At 68.7% G+C, this 25,118-nt stretch overlaps 3 protein-coding genes across 4 annotated transcripts in view; 1 reads left to right on the top strand and 2 right to left on the bottom strand.

The window, feature by feature from the left end:
- MYO9B (myosin IXB) overlaps positions 1-12,758 on the bottom strand; it is a 32,865-nt gene extending 20,107 nt beyond the window's left edge. The window contains 6 exon segments of the mRNA XM_060182432.1: positions 1-73; positions 167-266; positions 662-724; positions 889-983; positions 7,313-8,231; positions 12,644-12,758. The exon segment at positions 1-73 is cut by the window's left edge and continues 28 nt beyond it. Coding sequence (XP_060038415.1) covers positions 1-73; positions 167-266; positions 662-724; positions 889-983; positions 7,313-8,185 — 1,204 coding nt within the window. The 5' untranslated portion in view covers positions 8,186-8,231; positions 12,644-12,758.
- A 110-nt stretch (positions 12,759-12,868) lies between these two features.
- On the top strand, positions 12,869-15,649 carry HAUS8 (HAUS augmin like complex subunit 8). Its single transcript, XM_060182370.1, has 10 exons — positions 12,869-12,952; positions 13,478-13,542; positions 13,660-13,715; positions 13,789-13,870; positions 13,991-14,068; positions 14,138-14,238; positions 14,581-14,634; positions 14,738-15,038; positions 15,119-15,257; positions 15,348-15,649. Exons 1-10 carry the CDS (start codon positions 12,921-12,923, stop codon positions 15,511-15,513), a joined length of 1,074 nt encoding a protein of 357 aa, XP_060038353.1. The 5' UTR covers positions 12,869-12,920; the 3' UTR covers positions 15,514-15,649.
- A 54-nt stretch (positions 15,650-15,703) lies between these two features.
- Positions 15,704-23,287, bottom strand: SIN3B (SIN3 transcription regulator family member B). Of its 2 annotated transcripts, XM_060182281.1 has the most exons (19): positions 23,133-23,287; positions 22,075-22,181; positions 21,548-21,674; positions 21,243-21,440; positions 20,831-20,974; positions 20,525-20,650; positions 20,147-20,236; positions 19,946-20,064; positions 19,522-19,723; positions 19,303-19,419; positions 18,711-18,949; positions 18,425-18,608; positions 17,642-18,326; positions 17,302-17,471; positions 16,837-17,010; positions 16,576-16,668; positions 16,392-16,486; positions 16,101-16,302; positions 15,705-16,008 (listed from the first exon to the last, which is right to left on the bottom strand). In XM_060182281.1, exons 1-19 carry the CDS (start codon positions 23,223-23,225, stop codon positions 15,778-15,780), a joined length of 3,396 nt encoding a protein of 1,131 aa, XP_060038264.1. In that variant the 5' UTR covers positions 23,226-23,287; the 3' UTR covers positions 15,705-15,777. The 2 variants fall into 2 exon arrangements, with proteins under 2 accessions (XP_060038263.1, XP_060038264.1); XM_060182280.1 differs by having other exon boundaries at positions 15,704-16,008; positions 19,303-19,723.
- Positions 23,288-25,118: the final 1,831 nt, after the last annotated feature.

The following is a 25,118-nucleotide window of genomic DNA, read 5'->3' as shown; positions in this document are numbered from 1 at the left end:
CCATCTCCATGGCCTGCTTGAGCCGCTCGAAGTCATGCTTGAGTTCCTCCCCGTCCTCGATCTTCAAGTTATGCTGGCAGAGGGCGGGGGTGGGCTGGGCTGGGCTGGGTCTGGGGGGGGGGGCGGGGGACCCCAGGACCGGGTGGGGTGGGCAGGGGTGGCCTACCTGGTTGAGGTAGAAATAGTCCTCGGGCTGCTGGAGCCGGAACTCTCGGCGCTCCTGCTCGCTGACGCCCAGAAGCAGGTAGTAGAAAACGTGGTAGTTCCTGGGGGCGGGGGGCTGTCCTGAGGCCCAGACTTGGGGAGCCCCTCCACTCCTGGGAGCGAGCACGGACGGACACACACCCCGGATCTGGGACAGTTTCCGATGTAAAATTCTAGATTCGAACCCGAGCACCACAGTGGAGGTGCCCTGGCACTGGAGGAAGCTGTTTGTTCTCTCTCTCTCTCCCCCCATATTCCCCCCTTTCTACCTAAACAAAAAAGCAGCCCAGGGAAGTAAGATTCCCCAAGGCGTAAAGATGAGGACACTTCTCCCCCTCATCCCAGACTCAGATGTTGGCCATGGACCGGGCTCAGCTGTCCAGCGCACTGACCCGCCCCAAAGACTCAGCCCCCCCGCCCCCCGCTTCCCGGGAACAGGCTCTGGGCCCCGCCTCACCGCTCGTCCTTCTCCCGGGACACCAGGCGGGACTTCTCCAGCAGGTACTTCTCCACCACGGCCCTGGGGGCAGGACACTCAGCGCCGGCAGCCCCCCGACAGCCCGGCCACACACCCCGCGTCCACTGCCCCTCGGCCACTGCCCACGTCCCCTCCATCGTCCGCCTTCTGTCCGCCACCCACCACCCGCCCACCGCCCCTGCCCACCCAGTTGCCTGGCAACTCACCCCCGCACGACGCCGCTCTCGAGGTAGCTGACCTGGATGAACTTCCCAAAGCGGCTGGAATTGTCGTTGTGCGCCGTCTTGGCGTTCCCGAAGGCCTGAGGCAGAGCAGGGCGTTAGGCGGGGTGCACAGAGGGGTGGACGGGGACGGACAGACAGGTGGACAAGTGGATGGATGATGGATGGATGGTGGATGGATGGTGGATGGATGATGGATGGGTGGATGATGGATGGATGGTGGATGGATGATGGATGGATGGTGGATGGATGGTGGATGGTGGGTGGATGATGGATGGATGGTGGATGGATGATGGATGGATGGTGGATGGATGGTGGATGGTGGGTGGATGATGGATGGTGGGTGGATGGTGGATGGATGGTGGATGGATGGATAGTGGATGGATGGATGGTGGATGGATGGATGGATGATGGATGGATGGATGGTGGATGGATGATGGATGGATGATGGATGGATGGATGGTGGGTGGATGATGGATGGTGGGTGGATGGTGGATGGATGGATGATGGATGGATGGATGGTGGATGGATGGTGGATGGATGGATGGTGGATGGATGGATGGTGGATGGATGGATGATGGATGGATGGATGGTGGATGGATGATGGATGGATGATGGATGGATGGTGGATGGATGATGGAAGATACGTGAGTGATGGCCAGATGGTGGGTGAGGGGAGATGGACGGTCGCCCGGGTCTGGGACACCCCTGGAGCCACCTGGACCCCCGAGTTCCCTGGGGGCTCTGGAGTCGGGTTCCTGGTGGCCCCGCCGTGCGCCTGTCGACCTCCCTGCACCAGGGTCTCCGGCTCCCCCGGGTGGGGCCGGGGCTGGGCGGGAGGACACACAGGGCAGTGCACGCAGGCCCCTCCTGGGGGTCTCCCAGCCCTGCTCACTAGTGACTCTCCTAGCTCCTGAGGCAGACAGACAGAGACACAGACAGAGCGAGAAGGGGGGGAGGGGCAGAGCCCACCTCTGGCACCTGCGAGGCCGGGGGCTGAGAGTCCGAGCCCTACCCACTGCACCACCCCAGGCAGGGGAGAGGGAACTTTCCAGGCTTCGCCGGGTGTGTTTGTGTGTGTGTGTGTGTGTGTGTGAGGGGCCTCCTGGCTGGCCCCACTGCCCTAGGCCCTGCAGGGCCCAGCCAACGAGGGGGTCTGGGGATCAGCGGCGGCCAGTGAGCACATTGGGGTGCGAGCCACCGCCCTACCCAGCACTCCAGCAGCCAGGGGCTCATCCGTCCTCCAGAAGGTGTCGGGTGGGCACCTCCCACCCAGCAAAGACTGGCGCCCGGCCTGAGGGGGGCAGGCAGGGAGGGTCTCCTCGGGGTCCCCATTTCCTGAGAGCGGCTGCTGTCTGGGAGGCTGAGGGGTACGGATTGCCTTGGGGAGGACTCCCACCACTTGGCAGCCTGCAGCTCAGCCCTCGGCACAGCCCCAGGGCCCTTTTGCAAGTGTGCGGTGGGCACTGAGGAAGTGGCCAGGAGGGGTACTGGGGGGCCCCCACGCTGGGAGCCCCAGCTGACCTCACAGGGCTGACACACTGGGGTCACAGGCTAAAAATAGCCCCGGCCTGTGGGCTGGGAGCCCTGAGGGCAGGAGGGCGGGGAGCGGGGAGTCTTGCAGCTGGGGAGCTCTCGGAAGGCAGCAGGCGGCAGGCGGCTGGTGGAGCAGGGTTGGGGTGTGTGTGTGTGTGTCCGTCCGTAGGGAAGGAGGAAGGGTCAGGAGGGGTGGTCAAGAGCTCACATTACACAGAGCAAGGACGAACCCCGTCCCCACCTACAGCTGGGCAGTAGGGGTCTCTCTGTCTCTCTACCCCCCTTCCTCTCAGATTCTCTCTGTCCTCTCCAATAAAGAAAAAATGGCTTCCAAGAGCAGTGAATTTGCAGTGTCGGTACTGAGCCCCAGAGATAACCCTGGAAGCAAAAAGAGAGACAGAGAGGGAGACAGCATGGTGGTTCTGCACAGACTCTCCTATCTCTCTCCCATCCATCCATCCATCCATCCATCCATCCATCCATCCATCCATCTACCCACGCATCCACCATCTCTCACTAAATACAGAAACAGAACACTACAAAGCCTCTCCCGCCCGAGGCTCTGAGGTCCCAGGTTCAATCCCCAGCACCACCACCAGCCAGAGCTCAGCAGGGGCCTGGGGGGGGGGAGAAGGCAAGGGTCCCAGGAACCCACTCAGCTGGTGACCCTTGAGCCCAGGATGGGGAGGGGGGCTGGAGAGACAGCTCCCCAAAAGGCCTCCCACCTTGGGTGCGGAGCACAGCCGGGGCTCAAACCTGGGGCCCTCACACAGGAAGCCCTGCTCCCTGGCGGGGAACCGGCCCGCCCCCCAGCTCCCGGGACGCCCCCTTCTGGGGTGAGGGTGCCAGGCCCCTGGGGGTCGGCAGAGAAGGCAGAGACCCCTCCCCGACAGCAGCGGGTGGAGGCTGCTGGGCAGGAAGCAGAATCGCCCCCCACCCCCACCCCGGGCTCCCCCACTCTCGGAGGAGGAAGTGGAGGTTCTTGGGGGCCCCTGTGGGGACAGAGGGGGCGGTTCTGGGCACTTCCTGTCTCCCGGCGGGTTTGGGGCATCGGCTACTTCACCGCGGGGGCCAGGCCGCACCCCGGCTCCACACCCCTAGGTCTGATGACCCCAGTTCTCTCTCTTACGGGGATGAGCCCCGAGGGTCCTGTCTGTCTGTCTGTCTGTCTCTCTCACTCACTCACAGAAGCAGAACAAAACGTGGCCGGGAGCCGGCGCAGTGGATACAGTGCCGGACTCTCCAGCACCAAGTCCTGGGTTCAACCCCCAGCATGGCCTGTGCTGAAGGGAGGGAGCTCTGCCCGTGCCTGTCTCCGTCTCCGTCTCTCTCAGCAACGCATAGCTCTTCATCTGCTTCTCTCCTAAGGCAGCTTCAGTGACTGACTGACTCAGAGCCTGAGAGTGGAAGTGAGCCACCCCAGGGTGGGGAGGCCCCCCGGCCTTGCCAAGCACCCCGTGGGAGGAGCCGCAGCACCGGGGGAGGCTCGGGTGCCGGGGAGTCTGCCCTCCCTTTCTGTCAGTCTGTGAGCGGGAAAGGGAGCCTGGTTCTGCAGAGACAAGCAGCTGCTGGAGCTGGCTCCGGTCTTGCCTGGGAGCAGGGTTCTGGGCTGCTGGCGGGGTGTGTGTATTTGGGGGGGGAGGACAGCCACCCCTGAGTGGTGGCGGCTGATGTCGCCAAACTGCCAGGGAAGGGAGCCGAAGCCAGCGGACAAGTCAGAGCCCCGCCAGGAAAGTACCAGGACTTTCTGGGGAGGGAGGGCGGGCGGTGCCCACGGAGCTCCCGGCGTTGGCCTCTAATCAGCTGAATTCCAGGGAGGCCACGGACGGGGTGTGTGTGTGTGTGTGTGTGTGTCCTAAAATACACCCCGTAATTTCAGCCCCAGCCTGGACACCCTGGAATAGAACTTCACTCTCCCTCAAAACACAGGCCGGAGCTGGGGGAGGTGGCTAGTGGCGGCCTCCTCCCTGCCCCTCCTCTCTGCACCGGGACCACCCCCCTGCAGCCCCTCACACTCTGGCGTGTCCGCAGCCTCGCCTGTCACTACTGCCCTGAGAGTGAGGTGACGCTGTCTTGCAGGAGGACTGATAAAACCTTATCCCCACAGCCTCTGCAAACCTGCCGCTGGGGGCGAGGCAGACACCAGTGTCCGGTGAAGAGCTGCCAAGAAAGCTCGATGATGCAAACAGGGCCGGTCCGTGCAAACGAGGAGACCTCATTGCAGGCCTGGCCTGACAGGGCCGGGGTTCCCACCCAGCCCGGATCCCCAGAACAACCCAGAAAGGTCCGGGGTACTGGAAACGGCGCCTGCCGGTCCCGGAGGGCCGGTCCTGGTTGTCGGGATCAGGGGAGGCCACACACATCACCACGCGTGAGGACCCAGGTTCGAGCCCCCGTCTCCATCCCACCCACAGGGGGGAAGCTTCAGGAGTGATGGAGCGGGGCCGCAGGTGTCTCTCCTCTCCGCCTGTCTGCTGCCCCCTTCTCCGTTTCTCTTTCCAAAATCAGTAAAAAAAAAAATGAAAGTAGCAACAGGCCCCTGTGGGGGTGGAACCTTCTGGAAGCAGGCGGGGAGGCTGCCCGGCCTGGCTGAAGCTCAACACGGCACTGAACTCGACTCTTTTTGGGGGGACGGGGGGCCCTGGCTTGGCCTAGCTCTCAGGGAATTCCTCTGCCGGGGCGCAGCTGGGTTCTAGAACCTACCACGCCAGCCGCTCTCCCCTCTGCCAGGCTCCCTCGGCACCCAGGCCCGACCCTCTGCGCCAGAGGCCACAGATGCTGCTGCCTGAGGGTCCGGGCAGCCACGAGCGCATTCCCGGCCACAGGCCTACAGCTGGGGGAGCCCAGCGGCTGGGACGCCCCTGCCCGTCCCAGAACGCACCCAGGCCCCTCGGAACTCCATTTCTGCTTTGCAGATGAGACAGACCAGGCTGGGTGAGAGGTCAAAGTTCAGGGGCTGATAGTGGGGGGGGTGCGGCTGACCGGGGCGCCCCGACACTGACTGTTGACGGCCGATCAGCTGACAGGCGCCCCAAGTCCCCCCCCCGCTCTCCGGCTGGAGCTACTGCCAGGGCCAACCCACTTCTCCTTTTAGGGGAGCTGAGAAAAAAGAGGGGGGACTGGAGCCCTAGCCCTTGCCTCGGGGCTACAGGGGACCAGGGCCTGCCGTGTAAAAAGGGCTTCTTGGGGCTGGGAGGCGGCGCACACATCACGGTGTGCAAGGACCTGGGTTCGAACGCCCAGTCCCCACCTGCAGGGAAGGAGCTTCCCCGAGTGCTGAAGCAGGGCTGCAGGGTTCTCTCCCTCCCCTCTAGTTTCTGTCTCTATCCAGAACAGACGAGCAGGTTAACAGAAAGGTTCACCGTGCCGAGCACAGGGTGCAGGTTGGAGCCGGAGCCCGGCGTCCACTGTGGGCCTGTGGGCTCTCAGTCTCAGACCTCGTTAAAGAACGAGGCAGAGGAACAGAGCGTCGTCGCCGGGATGGAGCTGGGACCCCACGCCTGCAGCTGCTCTCCCGGGCCTGTGACCTCCACGCTTGCCGCTGGGGCTCTGTGCCTATGAATCCGCGGCTCCCGGTGGCCATTTCCCCCGTTTCATCGGAAAGGATGGAGATGAGAGGGGGGAGAGACAGAGACACCTGCAGGCCTACTTCACCGCTCACGGACTTCTCCCCAACCTCACTTGGGGGCGCCTGGGGGGAGGTCAAGTCCACAGGGAGCCGGCGCGGGGTGGCTATGGAGGCCCCCAGCCCCCGGAGGCGCTCCGCTCCCCCCAAGGCAAAGGAAAAGCAGCATCTTCTGCAAGTCTGCAAAACTGGGCCAGGGCTGAGACCCAGCCAGCACCATGCAAATGAGGGGGCGTGACCAGACGCCAACAGTTTCCTACTGGCTAGACCCTAGCCGCATGCAGACGAGGAGGTGTGGCCAAGCGGTGCCGGGTGGGCCGGGCCAGAAGATGAGCGGGGTGGCCAGGCACCAATAAAGTCTTATGGAAACCGGCTGGGACAAGCCCAAGGCCTGGGGTGGGGGGCAGCCAGAGACCCTGGACCCAAAACCAGCAGCCGGCTTCCCGGGCCTCCGCTGACACTCTGGGAATTCTCTGGGCTGGGATGTGGGGACCCACCCGTCCCCCCCCCCCCAGGACACTCCTGACCCGGAGAGGAACACAGGGGTGGGTGCGAGGCCCTGAGTTTCACCCCTGCAGAGCCTGTGTCCCAGTGGAATGCTGGTGCCCCCCTCTCCATTCCCTGAAATCAGAGACCCTCAGGCTCCGTGTCGGGGGCCTGGAGGTGGGCTGAGAGACCCCCACAGCTCTGCTCACTACCCTGACCAGGGCGGGGAGGGGGGCAGGCCGGCCCCTGGCGACCTCCATTATCTGCAGAAGCGGCCGCCCGCCAAGGTGTAGGGCCTCAAACCCGGGTCCCTGCACCTGACAACCCAGTGCGATGCAGGGCAAGTCCCCCCCTTTCCCCAGTTCCCGCAGGGCCCTGCTAAGCTCTGGCTGCTGGTGGTGCGGGGGATGGAACCTGGGGCCTCAGAGCCTCAGGCAGGAAAATTCCTATTATCACTGTCATTATATTACCCAGGGCCCCCCCGAGCCTCAGGCAGAAGCGTCTTTTTGCAGAGCTGTGCCATCTCCGCAGCCCTGTTATTACCGCCGTTCTGCTGTTTTTCCCCAGAGCCCTGCTGTGGCTTACAGCAACGCTGGGATGGAACCTGGGGCCTCAGAGCCTCAGGCAGGGGTCTCCATGCAGAACCCCTGTGCTGTCTCCGGCCCTTGTGTCCGACCACGTTGGAGTGGGGGAGAGAGAGAGAGAGAGAGAGAGACCCAGGGCGCCGCCCGGCCGCCCCCCGCGGCACCGGGGCTCACTCACCTCGAGCACGGGCCCAGCGCCCAGGATGGTGCGCTCGACGCCGCTGGCGTGGCCCTTCTGGCTGAGCGCCGTGAGGCAGTGGATGAGGAAGTTGGTGGTCTGCGTCTTGCCCGAGCCGCTCTCGCCCGAGATGACGATGCACTGGCTGCGGCGGGTGGCGCGCAGGGCGTGGAAGGCCACGTCGGCCAGCGCGAACACGTGCGGCTCCAGCTGGCCCAGCCGCCGGCCGGCGTAGCGCGCCACGTACTTGGGGTTGTAGATGGGCAGGAAGCGGAAGGGGTTGAGCGCCACCAGGATGCTGCCCGCGTACGTGTAGATCTTGCGCTGCAGGAAGCGCTGGTGCAGGGCGGCCAGCAGCCCGGCCTCCGTGAGCTCGGGCAGGTCGCACAGGTCGTCCAGGTCGGCCGGGGACCGGGGCAGCAGGCCACGATCCGCCAGGCTGCGGGCGGGCCCGGCGGGCGACCGGGCGGTGGCGGCGTCTGAGTCGGCATCCCGGCCGTCGCAGTCGCAGTCGCCGTCACCGTCCCCGGCCGGCGGGGCCCCGCGCTCCCGCAGCAGGAAAAAGTAGCCGTCTTCGGGTGGGTGGGCCTCCTGCGCCCGGCGGGGCCACAGCCGCAGCCGCTGCACCGGGGTGTCGCCAGGCTCCAGCCGCCACTCCTCGCCGCCCGTCTCCCGCACCTCGGCCAGCGCCAGGCGGCCGGCGGCCCCGGGGGGCAGCCCCAGGCGGGCGGCCGCCTCCAGCACCACCTCGGCCGCTGTGCTGTGCGGGGTGGCGGGCACCAGGCAGGGTGCCGGGCCGGGGGCCGCGGCCAGCTGCGGGTAGATGACCAGCTCGTAGGCCCGGGGCCCGGGGCCGCCCGCCACCGCACTCATGCTGCCGGCGGCCCCGCCTCACCATGCCGACTGGCGCCTCCTGGAGCTGCAGGGAGGGTGTGGGGGTCGGGGTCAGGGGGCCGCACCTGTGCCGGACACCAGGACCTGGGTTCGAGCCCCGGCTCCCCACCTGCGAGGCAGCAGCTTCACGAGCGGTGAAGCAGGGCTGCAGGCGTCTCTCTGTCTCCCCCTGCCTTCTTAACTTCTGTCTTCATTTAATAAATGGACAAAGATAATCAAGGATTAGCCGTCAACTAAGAAAAGGCCAAACCGAGCGGACGATGGAAACACACGAGGGGTGAGAGAGAAAAGAAACGATCACGCTCTGACGCTTTGAGAGAGAGGAGGACTAGAGAGCCACGCCCCGTGGAGCTTCTCCTGGTGCTCCACGTCCTGGGTGCTCCCATGCGGCGCCAGGGTCGGAACCAGGGACCGGGGTCCCAGGAGAGCACGCCCTGCACCCAGCCAGCAGGGCTCCCCGGGCAGAGGAGGGGACAGTCACAAGATCTGGGCCACCGCCCCCGTGGGAGGAAGTGCTGGCTCTGCTCAGGCTGTGCCCGGCGGCGGCTGGGGGGGGGGGGGACCGGGAGCCTCCCTCTGCCTCGGCGCCTGAGAGGGGGTGCTGCCCACTTGGGGGACCTGCTTCCCCTAGGACCCCACGCTGTTGCCACAAACACCCACATCCCAGTGCCCGCCCGCCCCCCCCCCCACAGTCCCGTCTCTCCCCAGTGGCTCTGCCCGCCCCATGGAGAATCTCGGGGTACCCACCGGCAGAGACCCGTGATTCCCGTGGCCCCCGGCTCCCTCACCAGCACCTCCCGGCTGATGGGTCCCGACTCTCTGGCTGGCTGATGGGGGTGTCCCACCCCCTCTCCCCCTCCTTCTAGCCGGCTGTTAGGGCAGAAAGAACCAAGAGCCGGAGAGACAGAGAGACCCCAGGAGACAGAAGCTCAGCCCTCTCCCCAAGCTGCCTGGCTGTCGCCCTTTCCACAGGCTCTGGGCTGAGGCGGGCTCACCCAGTGGCTCCGGCCCCCTCGAGGGTGGCCTTGTGCCCCCCATGTCTGAGAGACCCTCACCTGGGGAACACGTCTGCCTCGCCTCCCCCTCCCCCGTAGGGGTGACCCTGTGATCCCACCCAGCCTGGGGGGCATCAGGGGTCGGACCGGGCACCCGGAAGCCCCCCACACTGAGGCAGAATCGCTCCCTGGAATCTCAGGGGCGGGAGGGCTCTCTGACCACGGACCACGCAGCCCTGGGCTCGAGAGCCACGCAGCCCTTGGGGAGCCAGAAGATTCTAGAAGTGGGGAGCCCCCTCCCCTGAGGGCAGGATCTTTCTTCCCATTGCTGTCTCTCCCCCCCCCCCCCAGTCTAGCCAAACTGGTCAGGGCTGGTGACATTCCAGCCACCTGCCAGGGGGAGGGGGAGGGCTACTTTCTCACCGACCCCTCCCGGGCGGCTGGACAGAGAGACAGAGGGAAGCAGTGTCCTGTTGTGGGGGCCGGGACCGCCACATGGGGGGGGGGTGACGGGGACAGCGGCGGGCAGGGAGGGCACGGCGCGGGGCCAAGGACGGGGAGCCGGGAACAAGGGAGCACTGTGACCGGGAGGCCTGAGGCGGGGCCGCAGGGCAGGGCTGGGGGTGGGGGGGTGGGGAGCCTACAAGGCCCTGCCCCCAGCCCCCCAGTGACACTCAGGACGGCTGCCCCCCCGTACCACGAAATCTCCCCCTGGGCACGTGCGGCCGAGACAGACGCCAGCCCCTGGGGGCCCCTCCCTGTGAGATGACCCCCAGCCCCGGGAAGGGGACCGCGCCCCTCCCAGACACACACCCCTCCCCTCCACAAACTTCTCTGGGCCGGCCGGCGAGCAAGGCCCTGGCACCCCATGGGAGCACCGCGGCACGAGAAGAGCTCCAGGCTCCAGGCTCCAGGCTCCGGGGCAGGTGGAGCGGGGCTGCGGCCTCAGGGGACACCCTCCCTCCAGGAAACACAGGAGTGAGGATAAAATGAGTGAAGCAACAAACAACAACAACAAAAGGCAGGGACAGCTGTCCGGGAGAGGGCGCGGGACTCCCAGACCCGAGCTCCCGGGTTCGATCCCCAGCAGCACTGCAGGTGCTCAGCCTGCCCGTCTGTCTGTCTGTCTGTCTGTCTCTGGTTGTTAAACAGATGCCAAACAGACAGAGAGAGGGTGCTTGTCGGGGACACGCTGAGGCTGCCCCAGGAGCAGGGGGCCCCGGGGTCCGCCAGGCCGAGCCACTGGGTGAGTCACGGCTGATTCAGAGCCCTCCGCCCGAGACCGCCTGATTCAGCCGTGAATCCCGCCTTTATCCCCGCGGGAGGAAGTCGACGGCCCCGGGGGCTCCCTGAGTCTGGGGCATCCCCCCACGGCACTTCCACCCCTGGACGGTCTCAGGGCAGGACACAGGGTCCGTCGCCTCCCCCGCCCCCCTGTAGCTGTCCACCCCCCCGCAGGACGGTGAGGACCTGAGGCCACCAGGACCAGGGGACCCCCGCACGATGCCCGTGAGCCGGGATCTGGTGGCCAGCTCTCCCCTGAGACGTGCCCCCCCCCCCTCCCGCCAGAGCTGAGGACAGCAGACAAAAGCCGCCGTGTGTCCTCCTGTCCTTGCTCCAGATTAGAGGGGCTGGCTCCAAGCTGCGCGCCCCACGCCAGCCAGGGACCAGATAAGGCTTGTGGGCCCCTGTGGGGACGCCGCTGTCACCACGGGGGAGCCCCCCCCCAGTGTCCTGGCCCTGACGGTCAATGCGGGGACATGCTGCTGGTCCAGGAGCCTGCTGCCGAAAGTCCCTTCCCAGCATGGAAGGCTCGTCGCCGTGGGGGGAGGACACCCAGACCCCTCAGTCCGGTGGGACACACCCTCGGTCTCTTGAACTCTGGCCCGACCCCCCCCCCCGCCCCGCGGAGATTGGCTGCTGGGGGCTGGAAAACGGGTCAGGGTGGGTTGGGTGGGGGAGACCCTTGGGGGTCCGTCCACCTGCACCCCCAGATCAGCCCAGGGCTGGAGGGAGCTTCCCGGGTCCCCAAGGAAGGGAGGAAACCGGAGGGGCGGAGAGAGGGCTGTTTTGGGGTGCAGACCCAGGACGGGGGTGGGGGTGGGGGTGGGGTTGGGAGAGGGCTACACAAAGGCTCGTGGGGTTGGTTCTGGCTGAGAAACGGAGAGCCGGAGAGCCGGAGCGCCGGCATCCTGTGCAACGTGGTACAAGCCCTGTGTGAACCCCGTTCCTTAGGGGGAAGGGGGGCGTCCCTAAACTCTGATCCCAAGCCCTGCCAGGCCCAGGGGTGCCCTGAGCAAAGTGTTGAGAGTAATCTTGCGGGGGGACACCCCCCAACCACCGTGGGAAACGACGCAGCCACCCGGCACCCGCCTGCCACACTGGGATGGAGCGGCACCCCGGCCATGCCGTCTCCCTGGGGGAGGAGGGGAGCACCCTAAGTCGGGGCCCGGCTTCCTGTGAGTCGCCTCTGAGCCATTTAAGTCAAGGATGTGACCACGGGGAGGAGGTGACAGGGACCCACGAGGGGCACACGCCTCCCTCGCAAACCCAGTTCCAACCCCGACCGCTGGGGGGAGTGGGGAGGGGGGAGGGGGGAGAGCCCCGCTCGGGGGTCCTCAAAATCTCCCCCGAGCAGGAGGCGCCGGGCTCTGCTGAAGTCGGGGTGAGAGGGAGAGGGAACGGCCGTGACCCGGGAGTGGGAAGATGAACCCCAAATCCTGCAGGGCCCCCCGCCATCCTGCAATGGCTACTCGCCCCTTCCTGCCTCCCGCCCCCCAAGTCTCCCCCTCTGCAGCCTGCCCGGCCCAGGGGGCTTGGGATCCGGCTGCAGGGCTGAACCCCCACCAGGCTCTCGGGTGTCGGCCTCCCAGTTCCCAGATGCACCCCGGAAGCCCCCCCCCCCGGTCCCCTCAGGGCACCCAGGCTTCCCCTGCAGGGCCCGGCACCCGGTTCCTTCCCACCCCAGGGCCCCACGTCTGCCCCCTACCCGGCGCGCACACCCCCCCCACCCTCCAGGGTCCCCGGCGGCCCCCCACCTCCGCCCTGCACCCCCGTCCCCCTTTCAGGCACCCCGGCTTCCTCCCGCGGCTCTGCACCCCCTCTCCGCTCCCCGAGACGCCCCACAGTCCCCCAAAGCGGCTCTGCGCCCCTCGGCCCTCCTGCGGGGAGCCCCGACTGCCGCCCAGGGCTCTGCACCCCCCACCCCTTTCGCCGCGCCCCCCCCGACACCCCCCTTGGCCGGGAGCCCCTCCGCGCGACCTCTCCCCCTGCACCCCGTTTCCTGCGCCCCCGCCCGCGAGGCCACGTCCTCCCCACAAGCCCCTTCCGGCCGCGCCCCCTCTCCCGAGCCCCCCAAACCGGCGCGCCCCGCCCCCATGGCCCCCCGGAAGCCGCCGCGGAAGCCCCCCGGGGTCCCCCGGAGCCCCTGGGCCGCGCTCACCTGCCGCCCCGTTCGGGCCGCCCGCGCTCGCCGCCGCTCCCGCCGCTCCCCCGCCGCCGCGCTTCCGGGTTCCGGGGGGCGGCGCCGGGGCGTGACGCCAGCAGCGCGCCGCGGGGGCGGGGCCACGCAGACCACGCCCCTTCCGAGGCAGCGTGGGCGGGCGGGGCCGAGACGGCGTGACGTAGCGCGCGGCCACACCCCCACCCGTCTCGCGGCTGCGCAGTGCGCGCGAGGGGCGTGGCCAGGGGCGGAGCCGGCTTTGAGTGGACGCGGGAAGATGGCGGAGTCGGCGGGGCGCGGCGGCGCCGGGTGAGCGGGGCCGGCCAGAATCGGGGGGCCTGGGGGGCGCGGGGGGCCTCGAGGCGGGCTCCGGTCCCGCTGCGGCTGCCCTGCTTCCCGGAAGCGCGGGGGTGCTGCGAGCTCTGGGCCGGTCGCGCCTCTGCGCGTGCGCAGCGTTGGTTTTACGGGTCGCGGGTTCGAGTCCCGGCGCACTTGGCGGCCCCCGTACCCCGCACCCGGGCTTATAAGCGCCCGAGAGGCACCGGACTCCGCTCCTGGCCTCCAGACGGGCCCTGTCCCTGTCGGCCTGCTTTCCGTCGGGTCCGATGTCCAGGTGTGCAGCACCCCATCCCCCGTCTTTATCCACCGCTCCCGTCTCGGGGTGGGTGGGGTGCGGTGGGGGGAGCCGCTCTGTCGTCCAGAGAGAGAGAGGAAGAGACGCTCAGCACAGCGCCACCACCGTCCCCAGAGCTTCCCCTGGCGCTGCGGGGCTCCTCCGCGGGTGCCGGGGTCCCCCCCTGGCATCACGGCTGCCCCTTCCTCCTCTCCTTCCAGGAAGCCGCCCGTGGGCGGCCCCGGGACCCCGGGGGGCACCAAGCCGAAGGTCAGAAGAGCTCAAGGTGGGTGGCGCCCCCTTGCGGGGCGGAGGTGTGTGTGGGGGGACCCCGAGGTGCCCCGCAGACCCTGAGCGCCCCCACCCGGGGGTGTCGCCCCGCCCCGCCCCGCCCCGTCCCCAGGTGGCCGCGTAGTGGAGTCCCGTTACCTGCAGTTGGAGAGGAGAGGCGCCCGGAAGGTGAGCGCCCACCCCCACCCCGTCCCGCCCCGGCTCGCGGGCTCCGAGCTCAGGGCTCCCGGTGTCCCCGCAGGCCCCCGCGGCCGACCAGACCCTGAGGACCAGCAGGGTGGCCGAGCCGGGGAAGAAGCCGGCCGGCCCGCAGAGGAACAGAGGTGAGGCCCCGGCGCCACACGGGAGCGCCCTGGACGGGGCACCGGGGGAAGCTCCCCGGCCGCGTGGGGGGGGGTGGGGGCCGAGCCGGTGACGCCCCGGGCCTCCCCGCCCACCCGCAGACCCCCGGGACCTGCACTCCACGCTGCTGGAGGGCCACGGCGCCACCCCGCCCGACCTGGACGTGTCGGCCATCAACGGTAGGCGGCCCCTCCCCGGCCCCTGGGCGCCCCGGGGCGGCGGGAGCCCGGGTGACACGGCCTCTGCAGACAGGGGCCTGGCCCGGCGGACACCGAGGCCCTGGCCGGACCGGACGGTGGCCGGGAAGCCCGAGGGCGGCTCGTTCTCCGAGCCACAGAGGAAGGAGCCCGTGAGTGCCGGCGGGGAGGGCGGCCGGGGGCGGCGCTGGGCTCGGCCTGGTGGGTCTGCGCCCTGGCCGGAGGGCGGCTCCACTTCTGTCAGCTTGTGCCTGTCTGTCTCTCCCTGTCTCTGCGTCTGTCTACCTGTCTGCGTCTGTCTCCACCTGTCTACCTCTGTCTGCGTCTCTCCCCGTCTCTCTCTTTGTCTCTGCGTCTGTCTCTCCCCACCTCTCTACCTGTCTCTGCATCTCTTTCCACCTGTCTACCTCTGTCTCTGCATCTGTCTTCCCCCCCCCCCCCCCCCCGCCTCTACCTCTGTCTCTGCGTCTCTGTGTGTGTGTGCCCGCCCGCAGGACCCGGACATGATGGAGTCCCAGACGCTGCTGTTTACGCTGCTGACCCTGAAGGTGGGGGGGGGGTGGACGACCCGGGGGAGGGGGGGTGGACGACCCGGGGGAGCCCCAGGGACCCCATCCGGGCCGACCCTCCCGGCGCCCCCTCCCGGACCAGATGGAGAACAGCCTGGCGTCTCTGGAGGCGGAGGCCGAGCGGCGGCTGCTGGCGGCGTGCGGGGAACGGGCGCGGCTGGAGCGCCGGGCGCGGGAGCTGGGGCGGCGGCGGCTGCTGGGCCGGAGGGCGCGGGAGCTGGACGTGGCGCTGGACGTGCAGGTGGAGCTGCTGACGCCGTGCGTGGCCCTGTCGGGACGCTTCGCCGAGCGCTACCGCGGCCTGGCCGCCGCCCTGGACTCCACGCGCCACGAGCTCCCGGTCAGGGGCGTCCACTCTTCGGGCGACGGCCGCGGGCTGCTGGGTAGGACCCCGTCCCGTCCCCACGTGGGGTCCCGGGCTGCTGGGGGGGAGCCGGGGTGACGTGGCCGTGTTGCCCCCCAGATGCCCTGCAGGCGGAGCTGGGCACCACCCGCCACCTCCTGGCGGAGCTGGGCCTCGGGCCCGAGGGCCACAGCTCGGCGCTCGCGCTGCTGGCCCAGCTCCGGGCGGCCGCCGGGGACAAGGACCAGGAGCTGCGCAGGTGAGGGGACCCCGGCCCGGCACAGAGGAGAGTGGGAGGGGCGGCACCAAGCCGGTTTGAACTCGCCCCCGTCCCGCACCGCCCCCACAGGGCCTGGGCGCAGGTGCTGGAGCTATCCTCGGAGGCCAGCCAGGAGGCAGCGCTGCTCAACCAGGACGCCTGGGAGTCGGCCTGCGGCCCGGGCCCCGCCCGCCGCTGGTACTTCGGCCCGAGCGACCTCCACGCCGTGCCCGCAGCCCCGTGTGCCAGCCCCTAACCCACGAGTGCCGGAAGCACTTCTCTGCCGCACTGGGCGGACACAGCAGCCTGGAGCCCCCCACCACAGCCCCCTTGCCCTGGGCGAGGACTCGGGTTCGAGCCCGCCCCCGCCCCCACCGCTTCTGTCCAATAAACGAACTAGGGACTGGACTTGGGTCGCAGCGGGGCTTTAATGCGGGCGATCATCCGGCGGAACTGCGGAACGGGCGCAAATAAATAGAGGCGAGGCGGGGCGGGGCATGCGGGGTGGGGGGGGGCGGGGTCAGGGCGAGGCGGGGCGGCGCGGGAAGTGCACGCGGTAGCGGGTGACGGGCAGCCCGTGCAGGCGGGCGGGCTCCCGCAGGGTGGTGCAGGGCAGCAGGTCGGCGGCCGCCTCGCCCATCAGCCAGTCCTGCGCCAGCCCCGCCGCCTCCGGCGACACGTGCCGCGCCAGCCAGCGCCCGTGCCAGGCCTCGAAGTGCCGGTGGTGGCGCAGCAGCACCAGGGGCTGCACCTGCGGGGGGCAGGACGTCACCCACGAGGCGAAGCCAGGGCGGGGGGCGGGGCGGGGCGGGCCGGGGTCTCCCGGGCCAGGTGGGGCCTCACCTGGCGGGCCCTGCCGAGCGTGCCGCGCCGGTACATGTAGTCCTCGGCGGCCGCGGCGAACAGCATCTTGTGGGAGCCCAGGCGGAAGCGGCAGTCCAGGCCGCACGCGCTCTCCACGCCCACCAGCCGCCGCCACGCGCCCGGGGCCCCGCGCAGGGCCCGCACCTGGGCGCACTGCCAGCGCCGGAAGCGCCGCAGGTTCCTGGGGACGGGCCGGGCGGGGTATGGGTATGGGGGCCCCAGGAAGCCCCGCCCCGCCCCGCCCCGCCCCGGGACGCCCGCCCGGCTCACCTCTGCAGGAACACGGGCTTGAGCAGGAAGCCATCGCGGGGCGAGCCGGCCGCGCCCTCGGGGCCCACGTACTGCTCCACATAGCGCGCCAGATGCTGGGGGACGGGGGGCGGTCAGGGCGCAGGGAGACCCCGACCACTTCTCCAGGGGCGGGGTGTGCGGGGTCTGGGGTGCGGGTCCCCACCTGGACTTCCACAGGGTCCTCCGCCTGCGCCTCCTCCGTGTCCAGCAGCTCCATGGTCATGATCACCTGGCCCTTCCGCTGGAGGAACATCACCTGGGCGAGGCGGGGTTAGGGGCGGGGCCATGGCATGGGGCGGGGCTCGGTGAGAGGGGTGGGGCTGGGGACGGGGCGGGCCTGGGGGCGGGGCGGGGCTGGGGAGAAGGGCGGGGCTGGGGAGAAGGGCGGGGCTGGGGCTCGGGGCGGGGCTCGAGGGCCGCCCACCTTGAAGCAGTTCTCGTCCGCCATGCAGCGCTCCGCCCGCCACTGGTAGCTGGTCTCACGGGCGGCGCGGGCGCAGCGGGAGGAGAGGCTGCCGCCAGCCGCCCCCCGGGGCCGCTCGGTGAGGTAGAGCTCCACCACCTTCAGGCACACGTCGTCACTCACCAGGTGGTGCAGCTGGAAGGCAGAGAGGGGTCAGTCCCGGCTGCGGGAGGCGGGCTGGGGGCTCAGGCTTCACCCCGTGGGTCACCGGGACCCCTGCGACCCCTCGACCCGGAGCAGATGCCCCGGCAGCGAGGCCTGCGTGAGCCGAGACAGAGAACGGCCCTAGCGGAGGACCCGCCCCCAGGACCCCGTAGAGGGAGGACCCGCCCCCCAGAGCGCCTTAGCGGAGGACCCGCCCCCCAGAACCCGGTAGAGGACCCGCCCCCAGGACCCCCTAGCTGGACCCGCCCCGCCTGCGCCCACCTGGCGGGCGACGCTCTGCACCAGCTTGTCCATGGTGAAGCCCACGTAGGCGTGGATGGTGAACATCTCGCGCAGCGCGTCCTCGTACTGCGTGGGGTCCAGGCTGCCGTCCAGCAGGCTGCGCACCATGTCCAGGAAGGCGGGGTAGTACTCCTCCAGCTCCACCTCGCCTGCGGGCCGGGCCGTCAGGGCCCCCGCCCCCCCCATGGCCCGGGAGCCCCGCCCAGGCAGCCCCCCCACCACCACGGCCCGGAAGCCCCGCCCAGACAGCCCCCCCCCCCCCGCCCACCACCACCACCACCACCACAGCCCCTGGAGCCCCGACCCCCAGCCCGCTCACTCGGCTGCTTGAGACGCAGTTCCATGGCCGGGTCGCTGGCGCGCTCGCGGCGGCCGGGGCCCAGCAAGCGGAGCCGCTCCTGCTCGGCGCGGTGCTCCAGCAGCTGTCGCTGCGCCTGGCGGTAGATGCGCAGCAGCCGCGCGCACAGCGTCTGGTGCAGCCGCAGGAAGAAGTACCAGTTGTTGTTGGCGAACAGCAGGCTGTACACGTCGTCCGCAGGCGGCGGGGGCGGGGGCGGGGGGGGCGGCGGCGGCGGCGGGGAGGCGGGCTGCTCGGAGGCGGGGGCGGGGCCCGCAGGCGCGGGGGGCGTGTCCCGGGGGGACCCCTTCTCCGGGGCCGGCGGTGGAGCCGGGGGGCTGCCGGGTGCCCCCTTTCTGCGGTCGCCGCGATCGCGTTCTGCGGGGGACTCGGGGGTGGGTGCGGAAGGCCCGGTGGACTCCTCGGAGGCGGCTGCACCCGCGGCGGCGACGGGGTCGAGGCGCTGGGAGAAGAAGAGGCCAGGCAGGAAGCGTAGGAGCAGGTGCTGCATGGTGGCCTGGTCCTCCTTCTGGATGGCCGGCTGGCGCTGCACGTAGAAGCCGATGAGGCCGGCCGCGTCCTCCAGGACCTGGCGGTCCTCGTACACGAAGATGAGGTGCGGCTCGCTGGCCGGGGCGCCGCGGCCCTCCGAGTGCTGCTCCTGGTGCTGCGGGGGGGGGGGGGGAGGGGGGGCGGCGGTGGGTCAGCCACGGGGCGGGGACACGGAAGGACCCCGGCCCGGCCGCCCCCGCGCCCGGCCGCCACCTCGTCGTAGACGCTCTCGATCTCGTTGAGCAGGCTCTTGGAGCGCAGCGCCTTGGTGTCGTTCTGCTTGAAGTTCACGGCCTGGTGGTCCAGCGACTTGAGGTAGGCCTTCTCGTACTGCTCGCGCCACACCTTGTTGAAGCCCTGCTGGGCCTCCCGCCACTCCTCCTCCTTGGCCTTGAGCCTGCAGGGCGGGGCGGGGGCGGGCTGTGGCACAGAGGCTCGGGACCCCAGAGGGGCCGCCCAGGGCGACCCTGTCCCCCTCCCCCGCGGGCCCCGCGCCGACCTCTTGAGCACCACGGGCACGGCGGCGCTGGGGTTCTTCTTGAGGCTCTCGATGATGTCGGGGGCCTTGTCGCCGTAGATGCGGTGCACGGCGCGGCGCTGGATGACCTCGGAGGTGCCGCCCAGACAGTCGTCCAGCCGGAAGCGGTCCTGGTCCTCGGGCGCCATGCGGGCGAGTTTCTTCTGCACGCTCTCCAGCACGCGGATGGTGGCCAGGTTGGTCTCCAGGACCACGTCCAGCTGGGGGCGGGCGGGGGCCGGCTGAGGGTGGCCGGACCCCGCCTCCTCTCCCTCCCTCCCCGGAGCCCTGCTGGGGACGGAGCCCGGGCCTCTCCGCAGACCCCTGTGCCGTCTCCCCGGGCCCTCGGTTGTTTGTCTGTCTTAAGGATCTCGGGGCTGGCGAGTCTGCAGTGCTCGGGGCTCGGCTCCGGGTCCAGCTCCTGGCGCCCGCTGCCCCACAGGGGCGCTCTGTGTCTCTCCGTCTTACTACCTGGGCTTTACGGCCACTTTCCAGACAGACAGAGACCGAGAGGCGGGCGAGGAGGAGAGTCCCACACCCCCGTGGACTGGGAACCGGGCGGGAGGGGCCCCACCTCGAAGCGCTCGTCCTCGCAGCGGTGCAGCTGCTCCTCGTAGGGCGTCTTCTTGGAGCTGACGAAGGTGGAGTCCTCGGACCAGGAGGGGAAGGACACCCAGGTGTCGTTGAGCACCTGTGGGGGGCAGTGGGGCGCCGGGGACAGGCCACCGGCTGTCACGTCTGTCCTGAGTTTGCAGTGGGAGTTTGCAGTGGGCCGCCCGCCTGCGCCCCGTACCTCCTTACAGATGGCGGTGCGGCCGCTGCAGCGCGGCTGCTGGTAGGTCTTGGGCAGCGCGCGGTAGCTGGAGCCGATGCGCTTGCAGGAGGCGTAGTCCACCTCGCGGCCCGCGGCCCCCGCGCGCTCCAGCGCCGGCGCCCCCGCCAGCTCCTTCACGCCCAGGAAGGACTTGAACTGCGCGAACAGCTCCGGGAACTTGCTGCGGGCGGGGGCGGGGCCAGGCAGGCGCGTGGGGGCGGGGCGACGGGGGCGGGGCCGCGAGAAGGGGCAGCCGGGGCGGGACCAGGACCGCCGGGTGGGCGGGGCAACGGAGAGGGGCGGGGCCACCAGGCGAGTCGGGACTGGCCGTGGGTGCGCTCGGGGGCGGGGCTGGCAGGTGGGCGGGGCCGCAGAGGGCCAGGCAGGGCGGGGCGGGGCTCACCCCAGGAAGGGGCTGACCAGCTGCAGCAGCTCGGAGCCCGACACCAGCTCCTGGTTGAAGAGCGCGATGCAGCGCAGGAAGTTCTCGTAAACCTCCTGGCTCCGCAGCACGCGGCGCACCTGCGGGACAGGCGGCGGCGGCGGTGGGCGGGCGGGGCGTCACCTCCCGGGGACCCCCGCCCCGCCCCGCCCCGCCCCGCACCTTGTCGAAGAAGGAGAACTCCTGCAGCGTGCCGTACTTGCCCACCGCGGCCAGCGACAGGTCCTTGGTGCCCCGCAGCTTCATCTTTTTCTGCGGGGACGGGAGGGGAGGCACCCCGCCTGCTGGAGCCCCGCCTGCACCCCCGGCCCAGCCCGCGACCCCTCGAGGACTTGGTGCTGAGCCCCGGGTTCGAGTCCGTCTTCCCGGCAAGGGAGACGGACACAGCTGCGTTGGGCCGGCAAGCTGCGCCTCACCCCAGAATGAGGCCCGGGCACCACATGCCAGGTGCCGTGGTCGCATCGGGGTCCTCCAGGTGTCTTTCGGAGGAGCGGGAGAGGGGGCGGCGGGCGGCGGGCTGGGGCCCCGGCCCGGGCTCACCTTGGCAGGCGCAGACACGGGCCGCAGCAGGGAGGGCCGGGCGCGCTTCTTGCTGTGCTCCAGCCCCTTCTCGGGCTCGCTCCTGGCGCCGCCGCCGCTCAGCTCACAGGGGCCGCCACCCGTGAACTGGGGGGAGGAGGAGTCATGGGAAGGCGCCTCCCCGGCCCGAACCGCGCCCTGCCCCTGCACTCCAGGCTGGCGGGGACACTGGACGGTTCTGGAGGCGGGCGGTGGCGGGGGAAGCTCCCTCGCCGGCTGTGGTGCCCCTGCCCTTCTCTCTCTCCCGGGAGGGCGGCCCCGACTCACCAGCGAGCGCTTAGCCTCGGGCAGGAACTGTCCGAACTCGGACAGCAGGTCCTCCTGGCCCCGGAAGAGGTTGGCCACCTCCGTGAAGACCTCCTCCTCCGACATGCCCCGGAACGTCCGGCCCTTGGCGCCCAGCTGCTCCTTCTGGGGGGAGGGGAGTCAGAGCACTGTCTGTGGGGCTGGGCGGGACTGGAGCACTACTCAGCCCTGAAGAGGAAGGGGGCTCTGCGGAGACTCCTGGCAGGAGGGTCTGGATGTCCCCAAGCACAGGGCAGGGCTGGGGCCCCTCCCGGAGGAAGCTGACACAGGGGCTCGGCCGGGCACCACAGGGGAGGGAGGCTCCGGGTGGCCTGGCTGCTGTCTCCCCTGCCCTTGCTCCTCCCTCGGTCTCGCCCCAAGGCCGAGAGCGCACCTGGTAGGTGTGCAGCACCTCCAGGAAGGAGCGGTAGACCTCGGGGTGGTCCAGGAAGCGCGTCTTGATCTTGTTCACATAGCTGATGGCGTTGCTGAACTCCACCGAGTCGGCCTCCAGCGGCCCCGGCTCCCGGCCGCGCTCCCGGCCCGGCGGCCTCGGCCCCTCGGCGGCCTCCCCGGGGCCGTGCGCGCCCTCCTGCCCCCGAGACCCCCGGTCATCGGGACTCGAACCCGGGGCCGGGGGGTGGGGGTCCAGGGACCACACTCCCCAAGCCCCTCCCCGGTCCCGCCCGGCCAGCGCACCTTCTCGCCGCCCCGAGGGATGTCGATGCGGTAGCCGAGGGGCAGAAAGGCGTTGAACCCCACGATGAGGTCGGGGTGCTCGTGGAAGAGGAGCGAGACCCGGCGGATGACCCCTGGGGTATCAATGCTGGGGGGGGGCGGGCTGAGGTCAGAGGGGTCCCCCCAAAGTCGAGGCTCCTGGGGGCTGGGGGGCTCCCGGGGGCTGGGGGGCTCCCGTGGGTTGGGGGGTTCCCGGGGGCTGGGGAGCCTCTGGGGGCTTTGGGGGGGCACCCAGGGGCTGTGGAGCTTCTGGGGGGCTCCTGGGGGCTTTTGGGGGGCACCCGGGGGCTGGGGAGCTTCTGGAGGCTGTTGGGCAGCTGGGGGGGTCTCCCAGGGACTTTTGGGGTCACCCAGGGCTGGGGAGCTTCTGGAGGCTGCTGGGCGGCTGGGGGGTCTCCTGGGGGCTTTTGGGGTCACCCGGGGCTGGGGAGCTTCTGGAGGCTGCTGGGCGGCTGTGGGGGGTCTCCCGGGGGCTGGGGTCCAGGCACCTGTGGCTCTTGAACTCTTTCATGATCTCCAGGAAGCCGTTGTAGGTGGCAGGGTCGCTGCCAAAGCGGATCTTGACCTGGTCCAGGTAGGTGAGAGCGTCTTCCACCTGTGGGGGGGGGGGTTCGGGGGGTGAGGATGGGGTCCCCTCCCCCCGCGGCTCAGGCTGAGGGCCGGCGCTCCTGTCGGGGTCCCTGTGTGGTCGGGGTTCGGGTCTGGGGGATCCCTGTTGGGCTTCTTTGGGGTTCTCGGCTGAGCTCGAGGGTGCCCGTCCCACAAAGGGCCGCACTTTGGGGGGGGCTGTCGGGAATGGGGTTCAAGGACTCGGGGAGGGGGTCCCCTCACGGGTTTGGGGTCCCCATCATAGAAGTGGTTGGGGTCCTTGTAGGGTCTGGCGGTGCCTGTCTGGCATGAGATGACTTGAGGGACCCTGTGAGTCTGGGGGTGCCCGTCGGGTTCAGGGGTGCTTGTCAAATCTATGGGTCCCTGCGTGTATGGGGTGGGGGGGCTCTGGGGTCCCTGTCAGCGCTTGGGGTGCATGTCAGGGTCAGGGGGTCCTCACGGGGGCCTGGGGATCCTCCTCAGCTTGGGGGGGGTCTTTGTCAGCTTCCAGGGGTGCCTGGTAGGTTCGGGGGGGGGCTGTGGGGGTCCAGGAATCCCTAACAGCTTTGGGGGGGTTCTGGGGGACCCTGTGGGGATCTGGGGATGCCTGTGGGGTTGCGGGGGCACCGTCGGGGTCCAGGGTGCTTGCGGAGATCTGGCGACGCCTGTCGGATTTTGGGGGTCCTTGTGGGGGTCCTGGGGTGCCTACAGGTGGCTGTCAGGTTTGGGGGTGCCCGTGGGGGTCTGGGGGTCACTGCCAGGTTTCGGGGTGCCTCCGGGGGCCCGGCACTGTCCGTCGGACTTGGGGGGGCCCCGTGGGGGTGCGGGGCTGGCTGTCGACCTCGGGGTCCCCCCGGGGTCCGGGCCGGGCGGAGGGGGAGGCCCGGGCGGGGCCGGACGAGGCCGGGGTTCGGGGCGCGGACCACGGGCTTGGCGGCGGGGCCCGGGGGTGACTCACGTGCACCGGCAGCTTCTCGTGGGCGCCCCCCGCGCGTCCCCAGCGCGCCCCGCTCGGCCCCCGGCCCCCGGGGCTGCCGCCAGCCTGCGCCATGTTGGACGAAAGCGGCGCCCCGCCCCCGCGGACAGTGGACGCGCATGCGCGGGCTCCGCCCCCGCGGGTAGCTGTGGTGGGCGGGGCCAGGCTCCGGAAAGGGGCGGGGCCAGAGGCGGGTCTCGCCGGGCGGGCGGGGGTGGTGGGCGTGGTCTCCGGGAAGGGGGCGGGGCCTTGCCGCCAGGAGGCGGGGTTCTGGGCTTGGATCTCGGCGTTGAACCAGCGAACTAATGTTTCCGGCTCCTCTCCCTCCCTCTCCGCTAGCTTTTCCTTCCTTCTATTTTCTCTTTCATTCCTTAATATATTTATTTATTTGTTACTGGATAGACACAAAGAGAAATTGAAAGGAGGAAGGGGAGAGAGAGACCCCTGCAGCCCTGCTCCACCACTCGTGAAGCTTCCCCCCTGCAGGTGGGGGCTGGAGGCTCGAACCCCGGTCCTTGTGCACTGTCACGTGTGCTCAACCAGACGCACCACCACCTGGCCTGCATTCCTCCCCTTCCTTCCTTCCTTCCTTCCTTCCTTCCTTCCTTCCTTCCTTCCTTCCTTCCTTCCTTCCTTCTCTCTTCCTTTCCATTTCATCTTTCCTTTCTCTCCCCCTCCCTTCCTCCCCATGGCCCTGCTGAGCTCTGGCTGATGGTGGTGCCGGGGATGGACCCCGGGATCTCAGAGCCTTAGGGAGGAAGGTCTTTTTGCAGAATCCCTGTGCTGTCTCCTCAGCCCAAAATAAATAATTTAAAATAAGAGTCGTAAATATTTTAAATGCTAGCGAGAGAGGCTTTCCACGTTTACTTTATTAGTTTCATTTTAACGAGAGAGAGAGAGAGAGACGGTGAGACCTCAGAGCCTCAGGCACGAAGGTCTTTTCACAGAACCACTGTGCTGTCTCCCTGGATCACTTTCTCTCTTTTTATAACAAAAATAAAACCCAACCATTTCTTGTGCTCAACTGCAAATCAAAACAAGCTCAAGAGAAGGGAGATGCATTGGGAAGAGGCGTGGGCTTCCTCTGGCCACCCAGAGACACGCAGAAGGAAAGACGTCTGTCTTCAGCCAAACGGATGGAGAGAGGCTCTCTCTGGCTTAGCAGCAAACCACCGCTTCCCAACCTCTGGTTCACGGACGGTTCCTGACAGCATCTTCATGGGGTGGGGGGACTCAGGGAGATAAGAGATGACCAAGGGCCGTTGGCCTCACAGGAACCCACCACCTGGGACTTGAGAGGAGAAGCCAGAACCCCACCGCCCCAGGATCTTTGAACTTGCTGTTTGCAGCCGGTGAGATGGCGCAGGGGTTCTGCAAATAGACTCTCCCGCTGGACGCCCCGAAATCCCACAGTCAGTCCTCAGATCCACCATCAACCAGAGCTGAGCAGGGCTTTAATGTCTCCCTCTTTCTCTCTCTCTCTCTCCCCATCTCCCTCTCGCTCTCTCTCTCTCTCCCCATCTCCCTCTCTCTCTCCCTCTTTCTCTCTCTCTCTCTCTCTCTCTCTCTCTCTATATATATATATATATATATATACGTATCTTTTCCTCTGTATCTCATTTAAATAAGTGAAATATTAAACAAATAATAATAAAAAGAATCTGCCCTCTGACACAGATGAGTGAGTACTTTCAAGTTACAGGTGAGAATTTTTTTTTTCACTTTTGTTATTTGCATATTTCCTTATTTCTTGTCACCAAGGTTACCTCTGGGGTCTTACATGATTCCACCCCTCCCCTCAAATTTTTTTTTCAGTCTAGTGGTTATTTTTTTCCCCTCATTTAAAAAATCCTTTATTTATTTATTATTGGATAGAGACAGGAAATGAGAGAGAAGAGGAGGGGAGACAGAGAGCGAGAGAGGCACCTGCAGCCCTGTTTCACTACTTGTAAAGCTTCCCCCCTGCAG

The sequence above is a fragment of the Erinaceus europaeus genome, chromosome 23, assembly GCF_950295315.1.
Source record: "Erinaceus europaeus chromosome 23, mEriEur2.1, whole genome shotgun sequence".
Lineage (NCBI taxonomy): Eukaryota > Metazoa > Chordata > Mammalia > Eulipotyphla > Erinaceidae > Erinaceus > Erinaceus europaeus.
Note: the sequence above shows the minus strand (reverse complement) of the source record. Positions and strands in the feature narration are given on the sequence as shown.

Excerpts from the sequence above, each read along its gene's own strand:
- HAUS8 (XM_060182370.1), top strand. The coding sequence starts at position 12,921 with ATGGCGGAGTCGGCGGGGCGCGGCGGCGCCGG. Across the intron at positions 13,871-13,990 it reads CGGCCCGCAGAGGAACAGAG|ACCCCCGGGACCTGCACTCC; the intron begins GTGAGGCCCCGG and ends GCCCACCCGCAG. Across the intron at positions 14,069-14,137 it reads GGACGTGTCGGCCATCAACG|ACAGGGGCCTGGCCCGGCGG; the intron begins GTAGGCGGCCCC and ends CGGCCTCTGCAG.
- SIN3B (XM_060182280.1), bottom strand. The coding sequence starts at position 23,225 with ATGGCGCAGGCTGGCGGCAGCCCCGGGGGCCGGGGGCCGAGCGGGGCG. Across the intron at positions 20,651-20,830 it reads CCGAGGCTAAGCGCTCGCTG|TTCACGGGTGGCGGCCCCTG; the intron begins GTGAGTCGGGGC and ends TCCTCCCCCCAG. Across the intron at positions 16,303-16,391 it reads AAGCCCGTGTTCCTGCAGAG|GAACCTGCGGCGCTTCCGGC; the intron begins GTGAGCCGGGCG and ends GCCCGTCCCCAG.